A 22,604-nucleotide genomic window follows, 5' to 3' on the forward strand; every position below is an offset into this window, starting at 1 on the left:
ATCAATATTATTAAAATATCTGCCAATATCGAACAAATTGTTAGTATCTAAACAAAATTTGTATTTTTGTCTATATCAATTCTATTTAGGAGCCCATCACTTTGTTCCAGAATGTGTCATTGCATCAAAATACTAAATTAATAACCAACTAGATGTTTGTATAAAATTACAAATCAAAAGTAACCCTCAACAGAAGAAGCAGGTGAAAGAAATTACTAGAAAAAAACACGAGACAAGTGAAAGAAGACTAAATGAATTGCAGGCAAACTCAGAAAAATCATACAGACATGACAAAAAAGGCACCTGAAACAGAGAATTAAGCCGTGAGTAATAATAAGAATAAAATTTTAAACAGAAAAAGTCTTTTCCACCCCCCTTTTTTTTCTTTTTTACATTAAATGGAAATTTTGTATTTTTTAGACCAACACATTTGTCTGGTACAGCTCTAGTAACAAGGCTCCAATCAGTTTCTGGACAAAACACACAATGTTATTTTTAAACCATCAAGAACTTGTCATGTGTTACTTAGATCATTGAAAATTATTTTTAAAATGTACCGTCTGTTGTTCTGTTGATGTTTCAAAGTTCTCCTGTTAAAAGTTTTCCATTATAAAAATCTAAAGTGTTCTTTATTTTTCATGATTATTTTTTTTTACTAGCTCATGAAAATCTCAGCTTGACATCTTGACACACCAATCAAATAATAATTTCAAAGAGTAACCAAACATATTTGTCCCAAAATACATTCTTCCACAACTACAACAATATAGTAGTTTTAAATCAATAACTAGGTGACAGTTATTGAACAATATGATACGTAAAAGTTTAACAGTTATAGGATCAATTCGACCTGTTTAATAATCTATTTAACAATTTTGATAAATAACTTTGTATCGATTGAGAAAACAACAGTACTACATTTTTATACTTGACATTTACAAAATACAGTCAAAGGTGCTCAGATTTTATTATGATATAATAATTTGACCAAATGACGATAACAAACAATAGATCAGGGGGATAGTTGTTACTTGCTGCCGTCAGAATTAGGTTCAGTGAGTTACTGATTTACAAAAGCAGTTCAAACCTTGGTACCACTGGCTGAGTGAATTATCCTCAGTAAACTACGATTCCCAGCAGCCTTTGCGAAAGCTTTCACGTAACCAGCCGTTGCCATCAACTTTGAACAGCCCTTTCTGAGTCTGTCAGCGGTGTGTGTCGCCTGGCTGTGCTGCTTCTCCCTACGGCCCGACAACTGTAACCATGCTGTCCTTCGCTTTGAGACAACTCACACGGGTAAGTTTGGGATAGAGAACAGTTTTTGTGCCACATATTCTTTCATAAGTTGTGTAACTTGTTTGGCGTTTGTGTGCAGATGGAGCTGTTAGCTAACCCAGCGTCAGTGTTGCTCAATACTAATGCTCAGTCGCGTGGGGGTTTTAAGTTACCCTCCGTTTTCGCAAGATGTGCAGTTTGCACTTGATACGACAGTATATACAGAGGATGACATTTTTTTTCTTTCTGTAATTTATTTTTGAAAACCTGAAGCTTGTTTGTTAGCTGATAAGCTAGCAGGCTAACTGTAAGTGCATGTTACATAGCTGCAGCTGTGTCCACGTAATGATGCAACAGCGACTGCTCAGTTTCATCATGTGGGAAGACAACACGAACCATCATCACTCTTCAGCCAGTCTCTGTCCAGCTACATCTCTTCTTTACCTGTGTATGCTAGACAGATTTCGTTATATAAATTTTATTTATTATTTGGTGTATATTGTAATTCAGCATTACACAGTTTGTTTTGATAACTCGGGGGTAACTTGGAGTCAAGTGAGAGCTCCAGGCTTAAAACGTAAGAGAAAGTTACATGCAGTGATATATTATTAACTAGTCAGGGGTCCAGCCCCCAATAACGTCCAAAGTGCAATATATCACTGTAGGTCCTCAAAGCAATTATTAACTTCCTACTTTGAGATAATACAAAACAGATAAGGCTTTGTTTTCTGGCTTTTGAAGCAAAAATTTGCTGTCACTATTCCAGCAGAGTCAGCAGATACTGACAGCAATTATTATTACTCAAGGGAAGGTTTAAAGGCCATATTGTGGTTTCCTGCTTTGAATACTACCCTGACGCTCCTGATTATCCTTTAAACTCAATATTCAGCTCAGTTTATACTCCCAGCTGCTAGGTTTAGGTGAATATGTATGATAGAATATTATCACATGTAGCCCACTCAGGATGAAAAGGGTTGATCAACATGTTTTCAAGACTATTTACTCCAAAACTGTTCAAACAGAACAATTTGCAACATAGAAAACCATGAAATGCTAGGTCAGCTGACATATTTATGACAGAGACAACAATATCAATACTGCTGGTAACTAGTTTCGTTATCAGCTTGTACTTTGCTGGGCACTAGGGTGTTAGTGCATGACTATGTACTGTGAATACCAATATTCTGATAAACTCTGATTACTTTTGTACTTACATTCAGCAATTCTGGTAGTTATCCAATTTCAAAATTATTTTTTTAAAGCTCTTTCCAAGTAAAGTTGTTGGATTAGGCATCAGGATGATGGGGATGTGAGTGAAGGATATTAGTAGTGAGCTGATGTGAACTTCATCGGACATTCCTTAAACACAATTATGTGGCATGTGTTCAGACCTAGTTTAAATAAGTCCCCATTAGTTTGTTTGAACTTTAATACTATACACACTGATTCACATGCATGCATGTGGTTCCCATTGGATCTAATTGTACAAGCGTGCATCTTCATTAACTTTTTAAGGGACTCACATGATTACTATTTCTTCATGGTGTGTCCTCACAGCGCCTGTAGAGAAAGATATCAGTCACTATGGGAGCTCTTTTACTTATTGTAGCTGACCTTTTCTTTAACAGGAAAACTAAGGAAAGGCTTGAAGAATGTTAAAACTCTTGGGTTGTTCAACTTAGCTCATCTCATATTGTTTTTCCTTATTCACACAGTTTTTGCAGGACACACATATCACAGGTTTTGGTGTATGGTTACAGTAAGTCAGTCTTCAAGGTAACAGCTCAGTTCTAAAAGAACAATCTTTAACAGTGTGTATCACAGAGATTGGTAAGTCTTTTTTTCTTACCGTTGTGCTTAGGCCTGTCACGATAATCAATAAATCAATTAACCGAACGATAAATAAAAACGTCCTCAGTAAGTTTGCCAGCCTCGATAAACTGACACGTGCATGCATGTTTGTTTTCCTCCTCTCTTTCGACCAAAGAGGCTGAATGAGAAGATGGCTCACTACGTCTATCTTTCCTAACATCCGGGTGCATAGGTTCTATAACAGATTAAGCGGATTTATAGCGGAGTGAGCATCTGTCAAAAATGCGATCTTTGGGGTGAAGACGGGGCTGCTTGCGCGTACACACGGAGAGAGCTGAAGCCAGCGTCCTGAGGGGTAAGGAGGAAACACACGCTAATATGAGTAATGGCACGAAAGATATGGTTCTTAAGCCGCCTGCCACAGTCCCAGTGTAGGAATATTTCGTTTTTTATCAGAATGAACAAAGTGTGAGCTCATGAACACCAACGAGCTGATATGTTGCATTAGTTTGAAAATAGTGGCGACGAAGTAGAAGAGGGAGGTGCAGCGGAGCCTTGTTCTTTGACAATCCGCTCTTACTGAGGCTTTTGGTCTGCAAAGTAAATAGAAATAAAAGCGCCAAATGGTGGGCGCTCAAAGACAGATACATTGCCAAAGAAATGCAGCCCTTCAATACGGTTAAAAGCCAGAAATGTTAAAAATGTTTGACAGACAGTACCGATTGACTGCGAAATCTACATGTTACAAACAATTCAGGAACTGTATAAACCCCCTTTTATTTAGGCTATAGTTTTTATTGTTTTTTTTTTTTTTTGGAGTTTAGTTTTTTCTTTAGAGACAGGTTCTATGTTTTATTGTTTTTGATTAGTATTAATTATTTTCATTGACATGTATTTTTTTCTAAAAGAGAGTCCATTTCATTTTCATTGTATTTTTTTCTCTTTCTTGTTTGTTAAATTTATTATATTTTTTGTTTAATTTATTTTATTTAAAAGATCTTGACCTTTTAATTACAGTTAAATACTCTTAAGAAATTAAAGTTTCTTGCTTTTGATATGGTGTATTCACTTTATTATCCCATTTGTCATAAATTACATCAATGAAAAAATTGAAAAAAACAAAACAAAATAATATTGACAATAATATTGTTTATCAGCAATAATATTTCGGAAAATTATCGTCTAGCAAAATTTGTTATCGTGACAGGCCTAGTTGTGCTGCCCTTTGGAGTTTGGTGCACACAGTGACTTCTGCCAGTCGTGTTTTTGTTTGAAGCCCTGCAAAAAAATATATTTGCAGCTGCCCCAGTTAAAGCCAGATAAGGTAAACCTTTTTTCAGCAGGCAAACAAACCCTAAATCACCTCCCATCACTAAAACCACAAAACTATTTAGGTGAGCAATTTCGCACAATTTGCTTTGCAGCCTTATTGAGTTTACATTGACAATCATCACACCAATCAGTGTGTGCTATTTTTCTTAGTTTAGGCCCGAAGACCATAAAAGAGCAGAGTTAGACCCCAACTTTTTCAACTGCACAGTGTATTCCCAGATGACCTCAAACAGCAGGAAGCCAGCACAAAGCTCTGTCACTATCATTTTCTTCAACACAAAAACTGTCGGTTATGGCATTAACGTATCACTCCACTGCCTACACCTCTTGAAGGATTGCTTTGTCGTAAGTATCACTTAAGTCCCTGATTGTCACCCTGAAAACCCTTTGACCCAAAAAGAGTGGAGTGGATCTGGACTCTGCCACTGTCCCTCCCTTCACGCCTCTTCACCCCGTCCAGATTTCTCAGTCTGGTGTTATCCAGACTGAATCACAGGGCAATTTGTAACGGACAGCCCTGCTATTAGTCAGTGACAGGGAAAGAGGCGACGGCGTGTCAGACTGACGGATGCTGCTGCCCTGTTGACACTTCTTCTCTCTAACCTTTTTCTCTAGTCCTTCCTCTTAGTCCCCTCTGTTTTCTTCTGTTACTGGACTGATTGTTGTTTGCTACAGCCACTGATGGACAGCAGTCATCTGTAAAATTGACTCGCCTCAGGAGCTGCTGCAGGAAATGGGCAAAAAATAATACCAAACAAGGATTAATGAAATGATTTCCTCTCTTCCCTTTTCTTCTTCTATGCTATTGGTCTTTGGGCACAGATGTTTGACGAGGAAGGTAAACTGCCAACATTTACCTTATCATTGTCACGCAGATGCAGTGCATCTGTGACTCTGCCATTATTTTGTGCTCCTCGCTCGGGTTGATGTGGCCCATCCCGCCCTCTTTTCTCACAGCAGAGTTTTCATCAAGTTCACCTTCAAACGACAGCGTCATCTGTCGCCTAAAAATAGTCCTGCTGTGACATATTTGGTGCTCACATCTTGGCTCCCACTTTCCTTGGATCAATTTACCTCGTGTTTATTAATTAATCTCCCGTAATGATCAGTGCCGACAAATGAGGCAGGAAAGCGAAGCTGTGGACCACGGGGACTGACCTGTGTATTGTTTGTTTAAGAATAGCGATGTCTGCATTGGGATAAGATAGTAATATTCACACTGATAAGATAAGAAAGCCACTTGTGTGCTTTGATTCTGAGCATATTTATTTACACATGAGGATGGAAAAAAAACCTGGAGGTGAGGGAGAGGAGACGTAAGGAGATGATGCGCCCTTGTCTCTTTTGCACTCTTCAAATCCTGCTACAACCGCAGCAGTCTTGGCTTGTGTTGGGTGCTCTGACACTGCTTTCCCTGGCATCGGAGAGTCCCAGCAGAAACGCAGACAGCAAAGGACAGTTCCCGTCAAGATTTAATGACCCGTGTGATTTCTCAGTGAGAAACGTGTCCTCAGAGGCAGCCCAACCTGTCTCCCCAGGCCTTCATCTCTTCCAGAACCCAGAGGGGGGCCCTCTCCCCTCTCCCACCTTTACCACTGCCACCGGTGACAGAAGGCTAGAGTAGAGTCTGCTGGAAATCGGTCATTAATGTGCCAAACGCCTCCCCTGGTATGTCGCCACTGTCCCCTCTGCCGCCCCGGGGAGCAGATGAAGAGGCGGAGTAGAGAGGGTGGGCCGACTAGCGATGGAGCAGATAAACTATCTGCAAGCTGTTCCTCAGGATAAAGACCTTTTTTTAACTGTTTGTTTATTTTCTAGGAATGTTGAGATAAAGCAGTGTAGAAAAGATTCTGCATTTAAAATGTTTTAATTATGTCCAACCATTGTAACACTTCCCAGTTTTAGGTCTGAAACTTTAAAGAAACTACATTGTAGGTATTGTTGGTAGACTACAGCAAAAGATTGAGGGCCCAGTTTTTTACACCACATGAAGTTACCGTAAATTGTGTTTTTTATTTCACGCGGGTGTCCTCAACCGGTCCTAAGCATTGTGTTAATTGCTTTTTAATGATGCTATTAAAGGGAGGTTGTCCCTCACACCCCAGCACACCTGTACAAATGATAACCATAGGTTTGCTGTGGTGGGATTGATTTCAACACAGAGTCATCATCATATTGTTGATTAAATGATGGAAGAGATGCAATTTGTTCTGAGTGCAATCAACCTATTGCAGATAATCCTTTGGTTTTTTTTCACATCTCTACGAAAATCTTCAAAGTGTATGACTGAACTAGAAGTTTGTCTATAAAGTATCCATCATGTTCATCCATTAACAGCTGTTAACTGTCATCCAATGCAGGCTCACGGGAGGTAATTGTTGTTTGGTATGTTGTTTTCCTAAACCCTAAAATCATTTTGGAGGACAAAACTACAATAATTTATCCATTGTCCAAGCTTAGTTAAGGTCCAGCTGTCAGTGCAGAGGAGAAGGGAAAGACAAAGCAGCACAAACTCTAAAATAAACTGTCAGTATCAGGAAGAATTTGTTTTCTGCACTAGGCAGTGAGTATTTGGCTGAGAGAAATGGCTCATGTTTAACTTAGAAATAGGGACAGAGACAGTGGAATCTGTGTGGACGCTCTCACATGATCAGGCATTGCAGCAGCAGCAGGAGACCTCGCCAGCCCCAGTCCAGATTAGATAAGCAGGAAGTGCTGAATCTGTTCTCTACATGCCTCCTTCGGTACACTGAGGCTGTAAAAGTCAGTGTGGAAGTGCTGATGGAGGCATATTTAAACAACCATGCTGATTATTGATATCATGAAAACACGCCAGCTTTTAATTATACCAGGCCAGACATTGGACTGTGTTTGGAGAAACAGGCAGGGACTTAAAGTGTCTCTTAAAGGGGACATATCATGCTGATCCCTGATATAATACTTACATATAATATAATAAATTTGAAAACAAGACCTTTCACCCCCTGAATTTTCAAAAAATGAGATATTGTATTTTTTCTGATATCCTAGAACGAGATTTGATGCCTCTGAAAATAGGTCATTGCCAGTTGGCCGCGAGATTTCGACCGTCGTGACGACACGAGGATCCTTTCTTTTTATTGGAGTAATCTAATAAAGCAGCTCTTCCTCTGTGATGTCAGTTAGTCACACAACCGCCACCGAGGGATACACCCACCAAGAGCCGAGTATAAATGTATAAACTATACATGTTACAGTACCGGTTTGACTCACCACACTGAAGCGTCTTGAGATGATCTGTGTCGAGGTGGATTTTCTTCCTCCTGGGCTGCAGAACCGTCCGGGTCTGACTCGGGGTCCAGTACAAAAGGACGTATCCTACACTCTGCCGTTTTATTACTGCTATCAATGCCTTACGGTGAAGTTTTGGCAAACAGCAAAGTCGCTCGGTCTGCTCCATCCAATATGGCAATTTTGTAAAAACTGCCATGCTGCAAAAACCGCCCCCTGGCTCTACCCCCTCCGCCCCTCTGATAGAACTGACCAATCAGAGCACAAAGGGCTGTGACGTTGCAAGGTTACTGGAGGTCATTCTCGAAACGGAGCGTTTCAACGAGATCTTCAGAATGGCCTAAAATGAGGATATTGAGAACGCTATTGTGGGGCAATGAAGGAACTAATTGACTTGTACTGAGGGCAGAAATGCTTTACAGGCATCCTGGTCTGGTATAGTGAAAAGGAGAAACAAGCATGATATGTCCTCTTTAAGTTATGCAGTACAATTGATCACAGTGCTACTACAAGAATGAGCCCGTAGATTCTGTGGATAAATGTTTTTCCCAAGATTATATCACTTCAGATTCATTCATATACAGACGACAAAAAAAAGACAGAACATTACTCATTTCACTAAATACTAGACTTATTTTGCAGTGATCCAGTGTTGAAGTGGATGTTTCTTTCTTTATATCTCACCCTCCCTGCCATTTTTCATCTGCCCACAGCCACTACGCCAGCGTGCCCCAGTCTGTCTCAGCGTGCGTGGTCAGCACGCCGCCACTCGTGCAGTGGATGAAGATCGTCCGTGGACAGGCCAGGAGAGTCTGGCTCAGGATGACCCAGAGATGTGGGATCTGGTGCAGAAGGAGAAGGACAGGCAGTGCCGAGGCCTGGAGCTCATTGCGTCAGAGGTAAAACAACTTTCATGGATACAAATGATTTTTTTATTCTTTAATGTGGTGTGTAACTGATTTATTCAATTAAAAAGATGAAGACGTGCAAAAGAGATGCTCAAGAAAGTAATACCAAACAAAAGCTCTCAAATCTGAAACCTATTTGGTGTGCCAAAACAACTTTTTGTGCAGCTATGTGATGGCAAATCTTTAGCTGTAACCTGACAGTACAATAGACAGGCTTAAACATTTCATTTCACCTCTTTGTTTGCGTCAAACAAAACTAATGGCCTAGAATTAACATACTGGAAGATTCATTGCAGAGTCAAAGACTCTACATTTTGGCAGCTTTGTATTCTATTATGTACTTCTTAAGTTGACACATTTCTAAAGAACAACACTTGGTACAAACACTAGCTCGGTGTCTGAAGGAGCTGGCAGCACATCCCCTCTGTGCTGGCAGTGCAGAGAGCTGGGAATGCTTCATCACCTGTGATTAACAATTTGGCATCACGCATGAATGAATTTGCTCACAGGATTCATGATTCTTTTTTCTCATGTCTCTTTTTATACCAGCAGCAATGATAGTAAAACTTTTATCCGAGTTTTAGCACTCTATCTTTTAAGAAATATGCCCGGCACATCTAGCTGATAAACAATTCTGTCTCAATACAAACTAATCCTGTTTTTTGTTTTAGTATTTTATGGCAGAAACTTGGCAGTGTTTTTATGTTTTCAGCCTGACCTTTTGGCTCCAACATACTATGCATAAATGAGCATCATAGACTCTGACACGAGTGGATTTAACAAAAAATGAAAAAGAAAATCGTACAAAGTCATTCAAACTTTGTTTTTTTGAACGACTAAATGTCCTCATAAAGGGAAGAGTAGATTTTGCAAGAAAGACTACCTCTTTGTTTGCAGAGTTTTCCCTTTCTGCATCTATTTGTTTCTATTCCAAGACTGAAAAATTTACTATTCAAAAGATCAGGCAGGGCTTTATCTTGTGCTGTTCTCTCCCTCCCCTCTGTTTCTTCTTTGCCACAGTGGTTGTTCAGTGGAGTATATCAGCCCCCTCACTACACAAAGCCTGACCGCTCTAGTGTGAGATAAAGCTGATATCTTCATCCTGCCTCCTTCCCACCGCACTCTGCCAGGCACATCACAGAGCAGCTCAGGGAGGCATTCTTTGAATGAATAGCCATACATTTTCACGCATAAATCTTTACACACACTGAACATCACACTTGAAGACAATGGGAAGCAAATTCATTTCCTTTACGTGCATAATTATCAACATGACAGACTCTGCAGTCTGAGAGCAGTTGGTGGAGATGTTATCTTCCTTGATCTCCTGTCAGCTCGTACATGAAACGTTAGCATGTCCACATACTTTACATTAACAGTCCACTAAACAATCAAATGTCACAGTCCCTGGCTATCACCAGAATTACTTGTTGGTTAAAGACATTACTATTTCATTTTTCAGTTATAGTAGGCCCAAAGAAGAACTTTAAAGTTGTGATGTTTCGGTCATAGACTTTCTTCAAACTTGATAAAGGTCTATGACTGAAACATCGCAGCGTTCTTCCTTCTTTTTTTGTTGTTATTATTAATTTGGACTCAGTTGTCTTAGTCTGACATACCTGCATTAAAAGAAGATGTGCAAAGACTTTTGCTGTTTTGTTAAAGTTGGCCTAAAATGCAAGTGATAAAAACTTAGCTCATAATTAAAGAAATGTTGTTTGGTAGATAATTTCTTTGTCATAACAAAGCTTCTAGGCAATAGAACTTATACTGTTGGTAAGCCTTTTTATTTCCCTTTAAATGGAGCCACATTTGTAAAGAACATGCACTTGTGGGGTGAGCAGTAGAACAGAGTTTGTGGGTTGCACACATTAATAAATTGCCAAATCCTCTCTGCCAATGCCAAACAGCTTATTCTGCTGCTTCTATTCACTCATGTTTTGAGCTCCTGATCCCCCAGGGCCCTGTTCTATGAAGCAAGTTCAGCCTAGCGAGATAGCCTTGGAGCTACCTCGCTGAACTGAGCGCGGTAGCCAGTGGTCTCACTACACGGTTTTACAACGCTGGTTATCAACCTCATAAGTGGATCCAGCTTGGCAATGAGCGCATTCACACATATAAGGCGGAGCCCGCTGCATCTGACCAATCTTTGGGCCATTATCATCCTGAAATAGCACTGTTCACCATGCACTTTTACTGTAACATGCACCCTACCTAATTTATTTCTTAGATGAATTTATTCATTTGTTCATTCCTATCGTGTTTACATTTTTTGTGTGATATGTAGCCCACATGAGTCCTACATGAATTCCTGTCACAATTTTAATACGGGCAATAAAATATTATCATGGAACAGAAGTGTTGGCATTGAAGATCTTATTACGGCAATGAGAGTTCTTCATTCCCTTTAACTACCTGTAGAAAGTGTCATGTACTACCAACCCCTCCCTGAAAAACCGGTAACTTTCATAAAGGTGGTCATCCGAAAAAGAGAGTGGGTCGGTGCGGTCCCTGAAAACTCTTGCGCGTGCCGGAGTGCTCCTCGGACAATGCAAGCTCCGATGTCCACGGGATCCTCTAAGAACGGACAAGCCATTTTTTCGTGAGGGCTCATTGGTCAGTGGGCGGGGTTTTTGTAGTCAGCGAGTTCAATCTGGAACCTAACCTGCCCCGGAGCAGGTTAGCCATTCAGCGTATGTTGCCATGGAGACTCGCCTCGCTGAGGAGTGATCCTGTGTCGTAGAACAGGGAATCCGGAACCTATCCTCAAAGCTACCTTGCTAGGCAGTAATCCTGCTTCGTAGAACAGGGCCCAGGTGTTCCCAATCAGGTGCCTGATTGGCAGCGCCTGTGAGCATTGGCAGCTCAACAGTAGTCAGTAGGTGTCTACTTCAAGGATTGGCACACCAATATTTGGCTGATTTGGATGGGGCCCATGTGATAAGGCAACTTCAAGCTGGGGTTTTGAAAAAAAAAAAAAACCATATTCACCACGGTTGTTTTTCTTCTACACCTAAGACAAGCCACAAGCAAACACAAATTGAAGGCTTTTAATACCTTTGTGCAGTGAAGCCACATTTTCGGGGGCACCTATACATCTAAAAATGCAGAGAATAGTTTATTACATTATCTTGTATCCTCCAGCAGTGAGGCAATCAGCATTGTTAAGAGCAGAGTGTTAGTCTGTGGAAGTCCAAAAGTTCAATACTGTAATGATTGCCTTTAGCTGGAGGGGGATTTCTCACTATCACTTAACAGACTTTAATTTGCAGTCCTTGTCCCTTCTGTCCACTCGTGCCATTGATCCAAGATCTGTGTGTGTGTGTTTTTGCTTGTGTGTGTTCTCACCACAGAATTTCTGCAGCCGAGCAGCTCTGGAAGCTCAGGGCTCCTGTCTGAACAACAAATACTCTGAAGGCTACCCAGGCAGAAGGTGAGTGTGTTTAGTCCCACCTGGTTTATTAACACTGTTTAGATTTTTTTCTTTTGGAGAACAGTCACTCAGATGCCCCCATAGATACTTCATTATTTATATTCTGTTGTCCGGGCTGCCCTCTAACAGCACATTTCTGCCACATAGCAAACAATTCACCGCCCTGCCTCTCACAAGACGAGACTTTCGAGGCTTCACAGGAAGAAGAAATTCTGAACACAGTGAATGGTCAACTGTCAGTCTTTGCACCAGATTCTTTCAGCCATTTCCTCAGATATGTCACAGTTATCAGCAGCAAACAGAGAGCCGACATGTTTTCACATGTTTTGCATTTGATCCCTTTGATTCCTGGAGTACAGCCCTGCTGTAAATCTCCCTCCCGCTGAATCTGCAATGTAACCCCCTTCATCCTACTCATCTGCTGTTTTACACTTTAATGTAATGAAACAAAAGGGTGATCTCATTGAATGAGTGGTTTGTACAGAGGCCATCTGTTGCTCCTTCATCTGTAATTACACTGAAAAGGGTTGACGAGCATTTTCACCTGAGATGTCCCAGATCTGCTGTGCTAGTTTCAGGTTAACATTTGTCTTGATTACTCTACATTTTCATGATCATCTGTCCTGGATGTGGCACAGAAATGATTACTGAAAGGTATAAAACAGAACTACTGTAAAGAATGATACAGCATATAAGCAAGCTTTCAGACCCCTGTGTTTAACGGCTCATTGTAAACTTTACACACCTGGCTCACTCCTACCTCCTGTGTCAAGAGGTACCAGTAGGCAGCTGTTTGCATCAGCAAAGCTCCAAAAACTTACCACACACATGAAGCAGACAAACTAAGTAGGTAACAAGCTTGTGAGCATAGTGCAGCATTTGGCAGCAAAAGGGACTGTATTTTACTAAGCAATTAATAAGTCAAAAATTGAAATTGCAGGAGAGTAAATGTTGGATTTATTATCATTGATTAGCAGAGACCCTCCTCCAAATGAGTGATAATGTCCCTCAGTTCCTAAATGCTCTAACAGGACTATGACAAAACAAGTTTACCATTCGTTTCAAGGCATTAAGTTAAAGTGTCAGTCAAACTCTCTTAATTTGTGTCTGCTGATCTCCAGAGGTGGTTCATTACTGCAGGTTTAATTTGACTTGATGTTATAGCTCCCATGGGTTGTCTGTAATAAATAAATGACTCGTCTGTGTCTCTTTCAGATACTATGGTGGAGCAGAAGTGGTCGACCAAATAGAGCTGCTGTGTCAGAAGCGAGCCCTGGAGGCCTTCGACCTGGACCCGGCTCTGTGGGGTGTTAATGTCCAGCCGTACTCCGGCTCCCCTGCTAACTTTGCCGTCTACACTGCTGTGCTGAACCCCCACGATCGCATCATGGGTCTGGACCTGCCCGACGGAGGACAGTCAGTAATCACTTCTTCTTCCTTTTTATTTTTACTCCTTACATGTCACTTATTTTCTCTTGCTCCCACACTTTTCCAGACTCGTCAGGTTATATCTTAGCCAAAGCAAGTGTGACATGCATTTTCCTGCACTGTGAAATTATGTATCATAAACCATATAAGGAGAAAATTTGTTTTCATCTTACATGTTTTCTAAAATCTGTTCTGTTTCTTTTCATCCACTCAGTCTGACCCATGGCTATATGTCTGATGTGAAGAGGATCTCTGCGACCTCAATCTATTTTGAGTCCATGCCCTACAAGCTCAATGTAAGTAGAGTGACCCACTGATATCAGCTAACAAGTTATGGTACTGTTGGTCAAGCTGCTGGGTCTTCTCAGATGTCTGCTCCTGTCTGAGCTTAGCTTGTTTCTCTCACACTCTGAACATGGCCTCCCAGCAGATTTACGAGCTGTTTAAATTCTTTTGTGGGCTCCAAATCTGAATTTTAAAGTTCTTAGTTGAGGCAGACTTACGATGTTGAACTGCATGTTTGGTACAAAGGATTCCTTGCTAACTGGAATCACATTCAAGTTGTGATTTAAAGAAAAGAAAGATCATATTCTGACCTCTGTGTCACCCTAAGGCTCAAATGTAGCTGTTTTATTTAACTTGCACTGAACTTTTGAATATGTAACCACTTCTGTTTTTCATTTACTAAAATAAAAAAGATACAGAAATTACAAACAGTGAATCAGCACAAATTTTTGAGTTTTATCTTAAGTCGTTAATTAGTAGTTAAGTCATGCCGTGTGGGCAGATAAAGAGAAAAAGATCGTAGATAAATTGCTCTTTATCTTTTTTTGTTGTCCTGTTTTCTCTTGTGAAACTCAAAGGATTACAAAAGCCTTTGTAGGTAATGATTCAATATTCAGATTGAGAAAATACAGCACTGATGATGCCTCTGATTCGTGTTTGTTGAGAGAGATTTAAATCCATGTTTTGTGTTAATACCAGGGTCGTCTTCTTCAGTGAAATTATTTTAATATGATTAATAAAACATTTTTGTACAGCAGAGAAGTGTGTGCTGTAAGGTCCCCTCAGATTTGACCAGCGTATATTTGAGTTAACATGTACATATGATGAGTGCATCATGTATTGGTGTGCAGTATTTGAGAGTATCCCAGGGTCAGAGTCATGTGGTGGTGTTGGTAGCGGCTGATGGATGGCCACGAGCGTCTACATGTCCAGACCTGCTGATGTATGGGCAGGCAGGACCCCTCTGCGAGAGAGATAATGGGAAATCGACAGGCTGGCCAGCACCACTGGCTCTGTCTTCACAATGAGCAGCTTGATGGAGTGAGGGGGCATCCATAGATGTGCTCTGGAGATGGGAGATTATCAGGTTGTCTAAATAAAGCTCTCCCTCCTCCTTTTCCCTCTTTTTTTTCTGTCTCTGTCTCCTGCTTATCCCCTCATTCTTTCTGTTCCTCACTTTGTTATTCTTCTCTCTTTCCCTTGCCCGCATTGTCTCTCCTCTCTGAAGCTTGGAGGAGTAGAGAGCTGAAACTAGAGATTCAGGTACAAGATGCACTGGTCATTTAGCCTACTCCTGCATCCCTGAACAATGGATGTTTCTGAAATTGCCTGGCTCTGAAAAGAGCAGGAAGTCTTCAAACTAACCTCTGATCAGTTGAGCCTCATCATAACAGTGGAGAACACCCCTTAAAGGTGGAATTAGGATAAGTAGCAGTACATCACTGCAATTTCTCCATCTTCTTGCTTGATATTTTAAGTTGACACATCTCTCTCTGATAAATTCCTTCCCCTTTTAAGGTAGCCAAAGTACTTCAAATGTAGCAGCATCAAATTATTTTCAAATGGGAAAAACTCTCTCTCCTGTGATGATATGTTTGCTCTTGATCTATAAGATGTCTGGCAACTTCTTTTTCATCCTTTCATGTTCCTTGTTTCCCTCCCCCTGACCCTTACTCTCCCTCTAATGTTCTCATTTATTCATCCTCCACTTCTCTCCTGCCTCTTTTAACTCTCCTCTATCTATCTCCCTCTCTGTCTATTTGCAGCCTGCAACAGGACTCATCGACTACGACCAGATGGAAATGACGGCCAAGCTGTTCCGGCCCAAGCTCATCATCGCTGGCACCAGCGCCTATGCCCGCCTCATTGACTACGCCCGCATCAAGAAGGTGCACGAAGAACTCTCACTGTGTTCACAACTCACCAAGCTTTCACCTCATTTTTTTTCTTACTGCCTGTGTGTCACTTTTCTTCACCTGCTACCTTTTTTCACCACCTCTCACCCTCCTTGTTAGGCGGCTTTGTCCTCTTATTTAAACTACTGAACTGTCACACACACCTGCTTCCCTTTGAGGGAGGTCAGACCAAGCCAGGATCACTTCCAAGCAAATCTTCATTAAATCTTCACCAGAATGCGCTTACTACAAACATTCACTTTATACAACATTATTTTCGGGCACAAACTATTACTCGGGTCTTTCTCGCTTGTACTCAGTGATACAGAAGCTTTCTTCCTCTCCTGCCCACTCAAACTAACTAACTGTACTGACTCACTAGTACACGGCAGCAACTTTTAACTGCACACTTCACCGCTCTCGTTGACAGTGCACAAGAGGCCCCTTTATATGTTTTGTTATATCCACCCGCTGGTTCACTTCATTCACTCCATGACTGCATCCCTTTGTTGCAGAGCTCCACTTTAGCTCACACCATCAGATGGAGTGTCCCACCATTACAGAGCTGTGTTTTTATTAAGCACCATAACTACTTAGCCACCAGGCCTGAAGTGGGGCCATATTTTCCCGCTGGCAGGTCTCTGTGGAACTGTTCACTGTTTTATGGCAGAATCTGCTGGCCCGGCTCCTCTCCAGAATTTCACTGTTGTGTTACCTAGATGGGAGCTGGCTTTTTTCTCTATCAGTGTTTTTTTTTTTCTTTTTTGCCATCAGTGTTCATCAGCTAGCGCAGATCACCCTGTTGTCCTCTTTACTCCCTCCAGTAACCCTGCCATCTATCCTGGCTTCTCATCTAATAAACATGATCCAGTTTAGATATGGGATGAAGGGAGATTGTTGTGATAATGCATATTAATTGGAGCACTAAAAAGATTGCTCACCGCTCTGATCAGTCACTCATTTGCATGTTAGCAAGCTATTTATTGTTTGTGTATCTTTCAATAAACGCTGGAAAGCGAAGGCGAGGGATTATTGAATCACACTGAAATGTAACAAGCCTCTGAAGACCGTCAAAGAGTGTTATAACACAGCTCTGATCAGAAATATCTGCCCTTTGAAAAAAATAGGTGCTGCTCAGGAATGTAGGGTTACTCATCACAACATAAATATATTAGTACCAGTGAGACTGTGTCTCACAATTGTAGATATGCACAGCATTTTCACATAGAATCCACGGCACAGCTGGGTTACTGATGAGATGTGTTACACTAATGAGTTAGCTTTATGGATTAGCTGGAGGAGCGCTCTTTACATCAAGGGTATTATATGCAAATAAAGCAAGCTCATAAATATTTGGACTGTGCACACTTTGTACTCTGAACACTCCACTTAAACCCGAGACTAAGGCTCAAGCCCTGACCTTCAGTGTAGTGGGAGTGGGAATGTATTTGTGCGTCCATAATGGGTTAGCAGCATGCGGATCTCCCTTTTAAAGTCTGTCGACCTTCAGATAAACTGTGCTCCGTTTTAATGATCGGACTTAACACAGCAACTTACCTGAACATGTGAGAAGCAGTGAATCTCCAGGAGTGACGTGTAGGTTGTAGGATTGAAAATGTTACAGGGGCAGTGGTTTTGCAACAGATAATAAAATCACTTTATCAAGATTTTATCAAAACTTTAACATCATCACTTACACCTTGTTCCTAGTGTCATTTCACACTTTGAAAAGGTGTCACTGCCTTCACACTCAGCTGATTACACTTCACTTCACAGGTATCATGAAGCAGTGTTAAGATATTGAGTTTTTTATATTAATTCATGTAAACTTTATCAGCTCCCGGAATTAATTAATATCCTAACTCTGTGTTTGGTCTTAATCCCTGTCAGCTTTGTACTGACATCAAGGCCTACCTGCTCGCTGACATGGCCCATATCAGTGGCCTGGTGGCAGGAAAGTCCATCCCTTCTCCTTTTGAGTATGCTGACCTGGTCACCTCCACCACACACAAATCCCTAAGAGGATCCAGGTAAGAAAGAGAGGAGTTTCTGTAAATTTTCTATAAGAGTTACTGGATTGTTGTGAACGAAGGTAAAGACCAAGAGGCTGAGCACATTTTTATTTCTGTATGACAAAAAATCCTTAAAGCACCATGGAGATTATTTGTCATATATATATCATGCTTATAGCCTGATTACACAACTGACAAGACTGAAGCCGTTACTTATTTTTACTTTAATTTTGTCCTCTCCAGAGCTGGCCTCATCTTCTACCGCAAAGGTGTCCGCTCAGTGGACAAGAAGGGGAAGGAGATCATGTATGACCTGGAGGACAAAGTCAACTTCTCTGTCTTTCCCTCCCTGCAAGGTGGACCTCACAATCACGCCATTGCCGGTGTTGCTGTGGCACTTAGACAGGTCAGCAGAGAGTTTGTGGTGATGCAACTTTTTATTACTCAGCTTTCTGTTTTCAAATAAGAAGATGGGTTTAAGTTTAACAGTGAAACAGAAAAATGTCTGACCTTCTGTTTTTGTAACTGTACCTTGTTTATAATAGGTCAGCACTCGACTAACCGAACATGGTTCCCCTTTCATTAATCATGAAAGCTACCAGAGAAAGTATTCAATATTTTAATCACAAGATGCAATAAAGACACTTTAGCAACTTATTCCTCCAACTTTGGCATTATTACTTCTTCCATCTCAATACTTTTTCTCTGTTTGTCCAGGCACAGTCTCCCATGTTCAAAGAGTACATCAGCCAAGTATTAAAGAACTCCAAGGCCATGGCAGCGGCTCTCCTCAGCAAGGGCTACACTCTGGTATCAGGTAATCAAACTAATATTTAAGCATTCTACTTTGGATTCCCTGTGAGACGCTGGCTCAGCAAACGGCAGGAGAAAAACAATAAAAAACACCACACAGTCAATGAAGAGAAATGTCCTGTCACAAAATGCAAATTGCACAGCAGAATAAAAACAGAAAAGCATTTAAATTCATGATGTGCAAATAGGCTAATGTCAGTGTGGCTGCCCTGTCAGTCAGGAGAGTAGAACCAGATGAGAGTGGTCACTTTCTGGCTGTGAGCGGATGCTTGAATCTTGTACTGCATTTAATTCTCTTGCCTCAGCTCTTTTTTGATATATAGCCTTCAATTGATAGTTTAAAAATCACAGACTTGCTCTGTGCTTACACTGCGTTATGAGCAAGCTACTCTTTTTCAGTCTTTTTACAGACAACTGTTACAAAACTTGTAAACATGTTAAAATGAAGTAATTTCTCTTGTAATTGCATTAATAAGTTTATAATTTGCCTGAGTAGTAATATTCAGTCTAAAACGAATGCAGTCTAACGCTGCAGTCCTGATAAATTCTTCCCTCATGAAGGTCATTATTCTCACTTCTCATTAAATCTGCCCAGAGAGAAACTGATTGAATGGTCTTGATTTATTAGGATGTGGTATGTGGGACTGTACTTTGAGTGTTCAAAGGAATATTTACCTCCACTAAGTAGGTTATGGTTTTTGAAGAGTTTGTCTGTTTGTCTGTAAACAACATAACTCAAAATGTAACAAATGGATTTTGATAAAAGTTTCAAGAAATGTTTAAAATGGGATAAGGAAGAAGTGATTAAATTTTGGTGGTGATCCGGATCAGCGTCTGCATTCAGGATGTTTTTAAGGGATTCTTTATCATTGTGAGATGGGACTGTTTTCACCATATTTGTATATTACTCAACGATAAATGGTCAGATTGCTTTGCAAAAGACTACAACACAAGGTCACGATAATTTCTGACAGATGTAAAAGTATGATCCAGATCCCGGCAATATTCTGGATTCTAAGATCTAGAATATGAAGTATGTACTGGGTCATCATAATTTTCAGCACTGTGAGGAAACAAGTTATCGTACAAACCTGCAACTAACACCAAACTATAGCAGACAGTCTGCTGAAAGGGAGTATAACATTAAAGTATATAAACATTGAAGTGTTCTTGGTGGAGGTCTGCGCTCTCTGAGTGCTTTTCTAGTTTTTATTCATTTAGTTGCATAGTGTACTTATCCATGGACAGTAAGCCACAGTTAAAAAAGAGTTGATCATATCAGCTAAAACTGATGTCAGAACACACATGTTCTGAAGTTACAATAACAGAGTTACACAAAACTCATTCACAGATAAACATGGGCAAGTACACCTGGAGGGTGATGATGGGAAGCAGTGGAGGCCTGACAGTACTTTTGCTTAACATTAACTATACAAAAACAGCAACCTACAATCACTAAGAGACTGACAGATTAAAAGCTTAAAAACTGATGTTTGTATCTAAAGAGCACTGGACTTTTCCTCTGCTTAAGTTGAAATTCAGCTGAATATTTCAGGTGGGACTGATAACCACCTGGTCCTGGTGGACCTCCGGCCTAAGGGCATCGATGGAGCCCGTGCAGAGAGGGTGCTGGAGCTGGTGTCAATCACTGCCAACAAGAACACCTGCCCTGGGGATAAGAGTGCCCTGACTCCCGGTGGCCTCCGGCTGGGTGAGGACACTTCACATTACACTACATATCTCCTGATTCAGGGAAGGTCTTGTCATAGTCATGAAGAGCATGATCAGAAGTCATACTATGCCTCTTCACTTAATTGGGCTTCTAACTTTTTCAAAACGTTGCTCTCCATATGGAAATTATTCAGCTACCAGTTAAGCCACAAGCACTGAGCACATCATGATTAATTAAGCATGTTTGGCTTTTTAATCATCTCTCAGGAAGTTCACAAGCTCCACTTCTCCTCCGCCACGTTTAGTGTTGTCTTAAGGCAAGGTACTCCATCTACACCACGATGTGCTGCTCTCATTTTTCTTTTTAACAGTTTATTACGTTGAGATTTGAACTGCCCCTCAGTGACCTATAAGTATCTATGTAGTTCACACACATCTGTGTAGATTCATTACTGAAATGTCAGAAAGCTGCAGGGTTCTTTTTTTTCCTTCTGAAGACCATATGGCTCCTAATTAGAAAAAAGTAAATTGATCAGAGACAGTTGGACCTGTAAAAATGAAAGCAGGTGACTTTCAGTCATTAGCTTGATGGGAAATTTACTTCAACATCAACCAGCCATTGAGATATGCTTGTTAAAACTGGTACTTTGTAGTACATCTTTATGCTTATGAAATAAACCACCATGGACTACTGTACTGGTGTAGAGCAGGTGGGGGTTTGGTACAAATCTTGTTTTAAGTTTGAATTTAATCTTCACATTTTGTCTTCTTAATCCCAGGTGCCCCAGCTCTGACCTCTAGACAGTTCAAAGAAGCTGACTTTGTGCAAGTTGTTGAGTTTATGGATGAAGGCTTCAAAATTGCCTTGGATGTCAAGAAGAAGACAGGTACTGTGACAATGAAGACAGACCACAGTTATGCAGTGTTTAGAAACAACACGCTATTCTTTGCTTTTGTCTGTTATATTATATAAGATCGATTTTAGAACTATCAATATACTTATAACAATAGAGGCAAGAGTGTGTTTCAAATTGAATTCATGGATTTAAAAGCAGAAAGCCTTGAGGTGATAAAACAAAGGAAGCTCAGACCTTCTCCCTTTCCTGTTGTCTTCTCCAGGAAAGCTCCAGGATTTCAAGAACTTCCTCCTTCAGGATCCAGAAACTGTGGCTCGCATCGCTGACCTGCGGCATCGTGTTGAAGCTTTTGCCAGGCCCTTCCCAATGCCAGGCTTCCATGACCATTAGGAAAGCCAATAAAGAGTCAGGAGGGGTGCAGCAGCCAGGTGGCAGAAGGCTGTTGGCCAGAAGCATGCTCAAAGAGGGGAAAATATCATGGCAGTGAAATGTGCTCGATGACTCACAGCTTCCAATTTCCCAACCAGATCTCAGAAACCACATCTTTTTTATACTTCTCTGCAATCATTCATCAATCTATTCTTGTAAAAACTTTGCCTCCATGATGAGGCACAGAAAAAAATAAAATTTAAACAATTTTTTTAGAGCTGAAGAACCTATTTTTATTATATGTTTAAAAATCTTTCTCAGTTGTCTTAACACCAGTTTTGGGGAAGAAAAAGAAAACAGAAAAAAATGAACACACAACAATGTAAAATCAACCAGACAAACAGCGACCAACAGCTCTTCCACTCTGTGACTTGAGTAATGTCCGAATAGATATTATAAGCTACACAGATGAGTCTTAAAGCTGTTAAGAGTCTTAATTAATGTCACTTATGTAGATTTTTAGTGATGTGTTCATGGTGACTTTCTCCTGTCCTTTTGTGTTTATGAAACTAGGTACACATAAAGGTTTCATGAGCTGAAAGCATCATGTGCCCCTAAAGTGTTTTGTTCACTTTTTCAAGCACAAAATTTTGAGGGATGTGAAATTGACACAAAATTTGTCAGTGTCATTTTGAAAAGCAGACTTGTGAGACTTATCTCTATATTGTAATGGTCCCAGTCAGTCTTTAGCAGACTGGACTAAATGCTATTTACACCTATGAATAGACATTAGTGCAGCCAAGCAACACTAAAAAATAATCCAACAGTTTTTGAAAAGCATCTAAAAATGTCCACTCTCTGTGAAAATCTACTTCCAAAAGGTGTTTTTCGTTAATGCTGCTGTGATTGCATCATCTTTTTTCTTAGATGACACTTTCTAATTGTTTTATATTTTATTACCACAGAAAACTAAACAAATCTAACAAAACCTGCAGCCTGATTTATTGAAAACTTTTCTTTCAGAGTGTTTACAAAGAGTATATACATATATATTATTTAGAAAGCGTTATCTGTTGTGTTAGTCACAAAAACACTTCCATAAATTTGAGGGTCTCATCACCAGCTTTGTTGTACAAGAGACAATTTAAGTGTTTATTTAATTAGGGTGTTGGACAATGGGAACTGTTAAACAACTTAATTTAACAAAGATTTTTGGATTATTTTGTTGTGCATGTGGTTCACAT

General features: G+C 40.4%; 1 protein-coding gene across 1 annotated transcript; it reads left to right on the forward strand.

Annotated features, from left to right (window-relative positions):
* Positions 1-1,146: 1,146 nt before the first annotated feature.
* On the forward strand, positions 1,147-22,277 carry LOC141797103 (serine hydroxymethyltransferase, mitochondrial-like). Its single transcript, XM_074678531.1, has 12 exons — positions 1,147-1,296; positions 8,403-8,588; positions 11,951-12,030; positions 13,246-13,446; positions 13,673-13,754; positions 15,510-15,632; positions 17,529-17,668; positions 17,894-18,056; positions 18,368-18,467; positions 20,019-20,174; positions 20,914-21,021; positions 21,254-22,277. The coding sequence occupies exons 1-12, from the start codon at positions 1,264-1,266 to the stop codon at positions 21,379-21,381; spliced, it is 1,500 nt and encodes a 499-aa protein (XP_074534632.1). The 5' UTR covers positions 1,147-1,263; the 3' UTR covers positions 21,382-22,277.
* Positions 22,278-22,604: the final 327 nt, after the last annotated feature.

This window comes from Halichoeres trimaculatus, unplaced genomic scaffold (assembly GCF_033239565.1).
Source record: "Halichoeres trimaculatus isolate MK-OKI-2021-1 unplaced genomic scaffold, fHalTri1.1 fHalTri1_scaffold_1, whole genome shotgun sequence".
Lineage (NCBI taxonomy): Eukaryota > Metazoa > Chordata > Actinopteri > Labriformes > Labridae > Halichoeres > Halichoeres trimaculatus.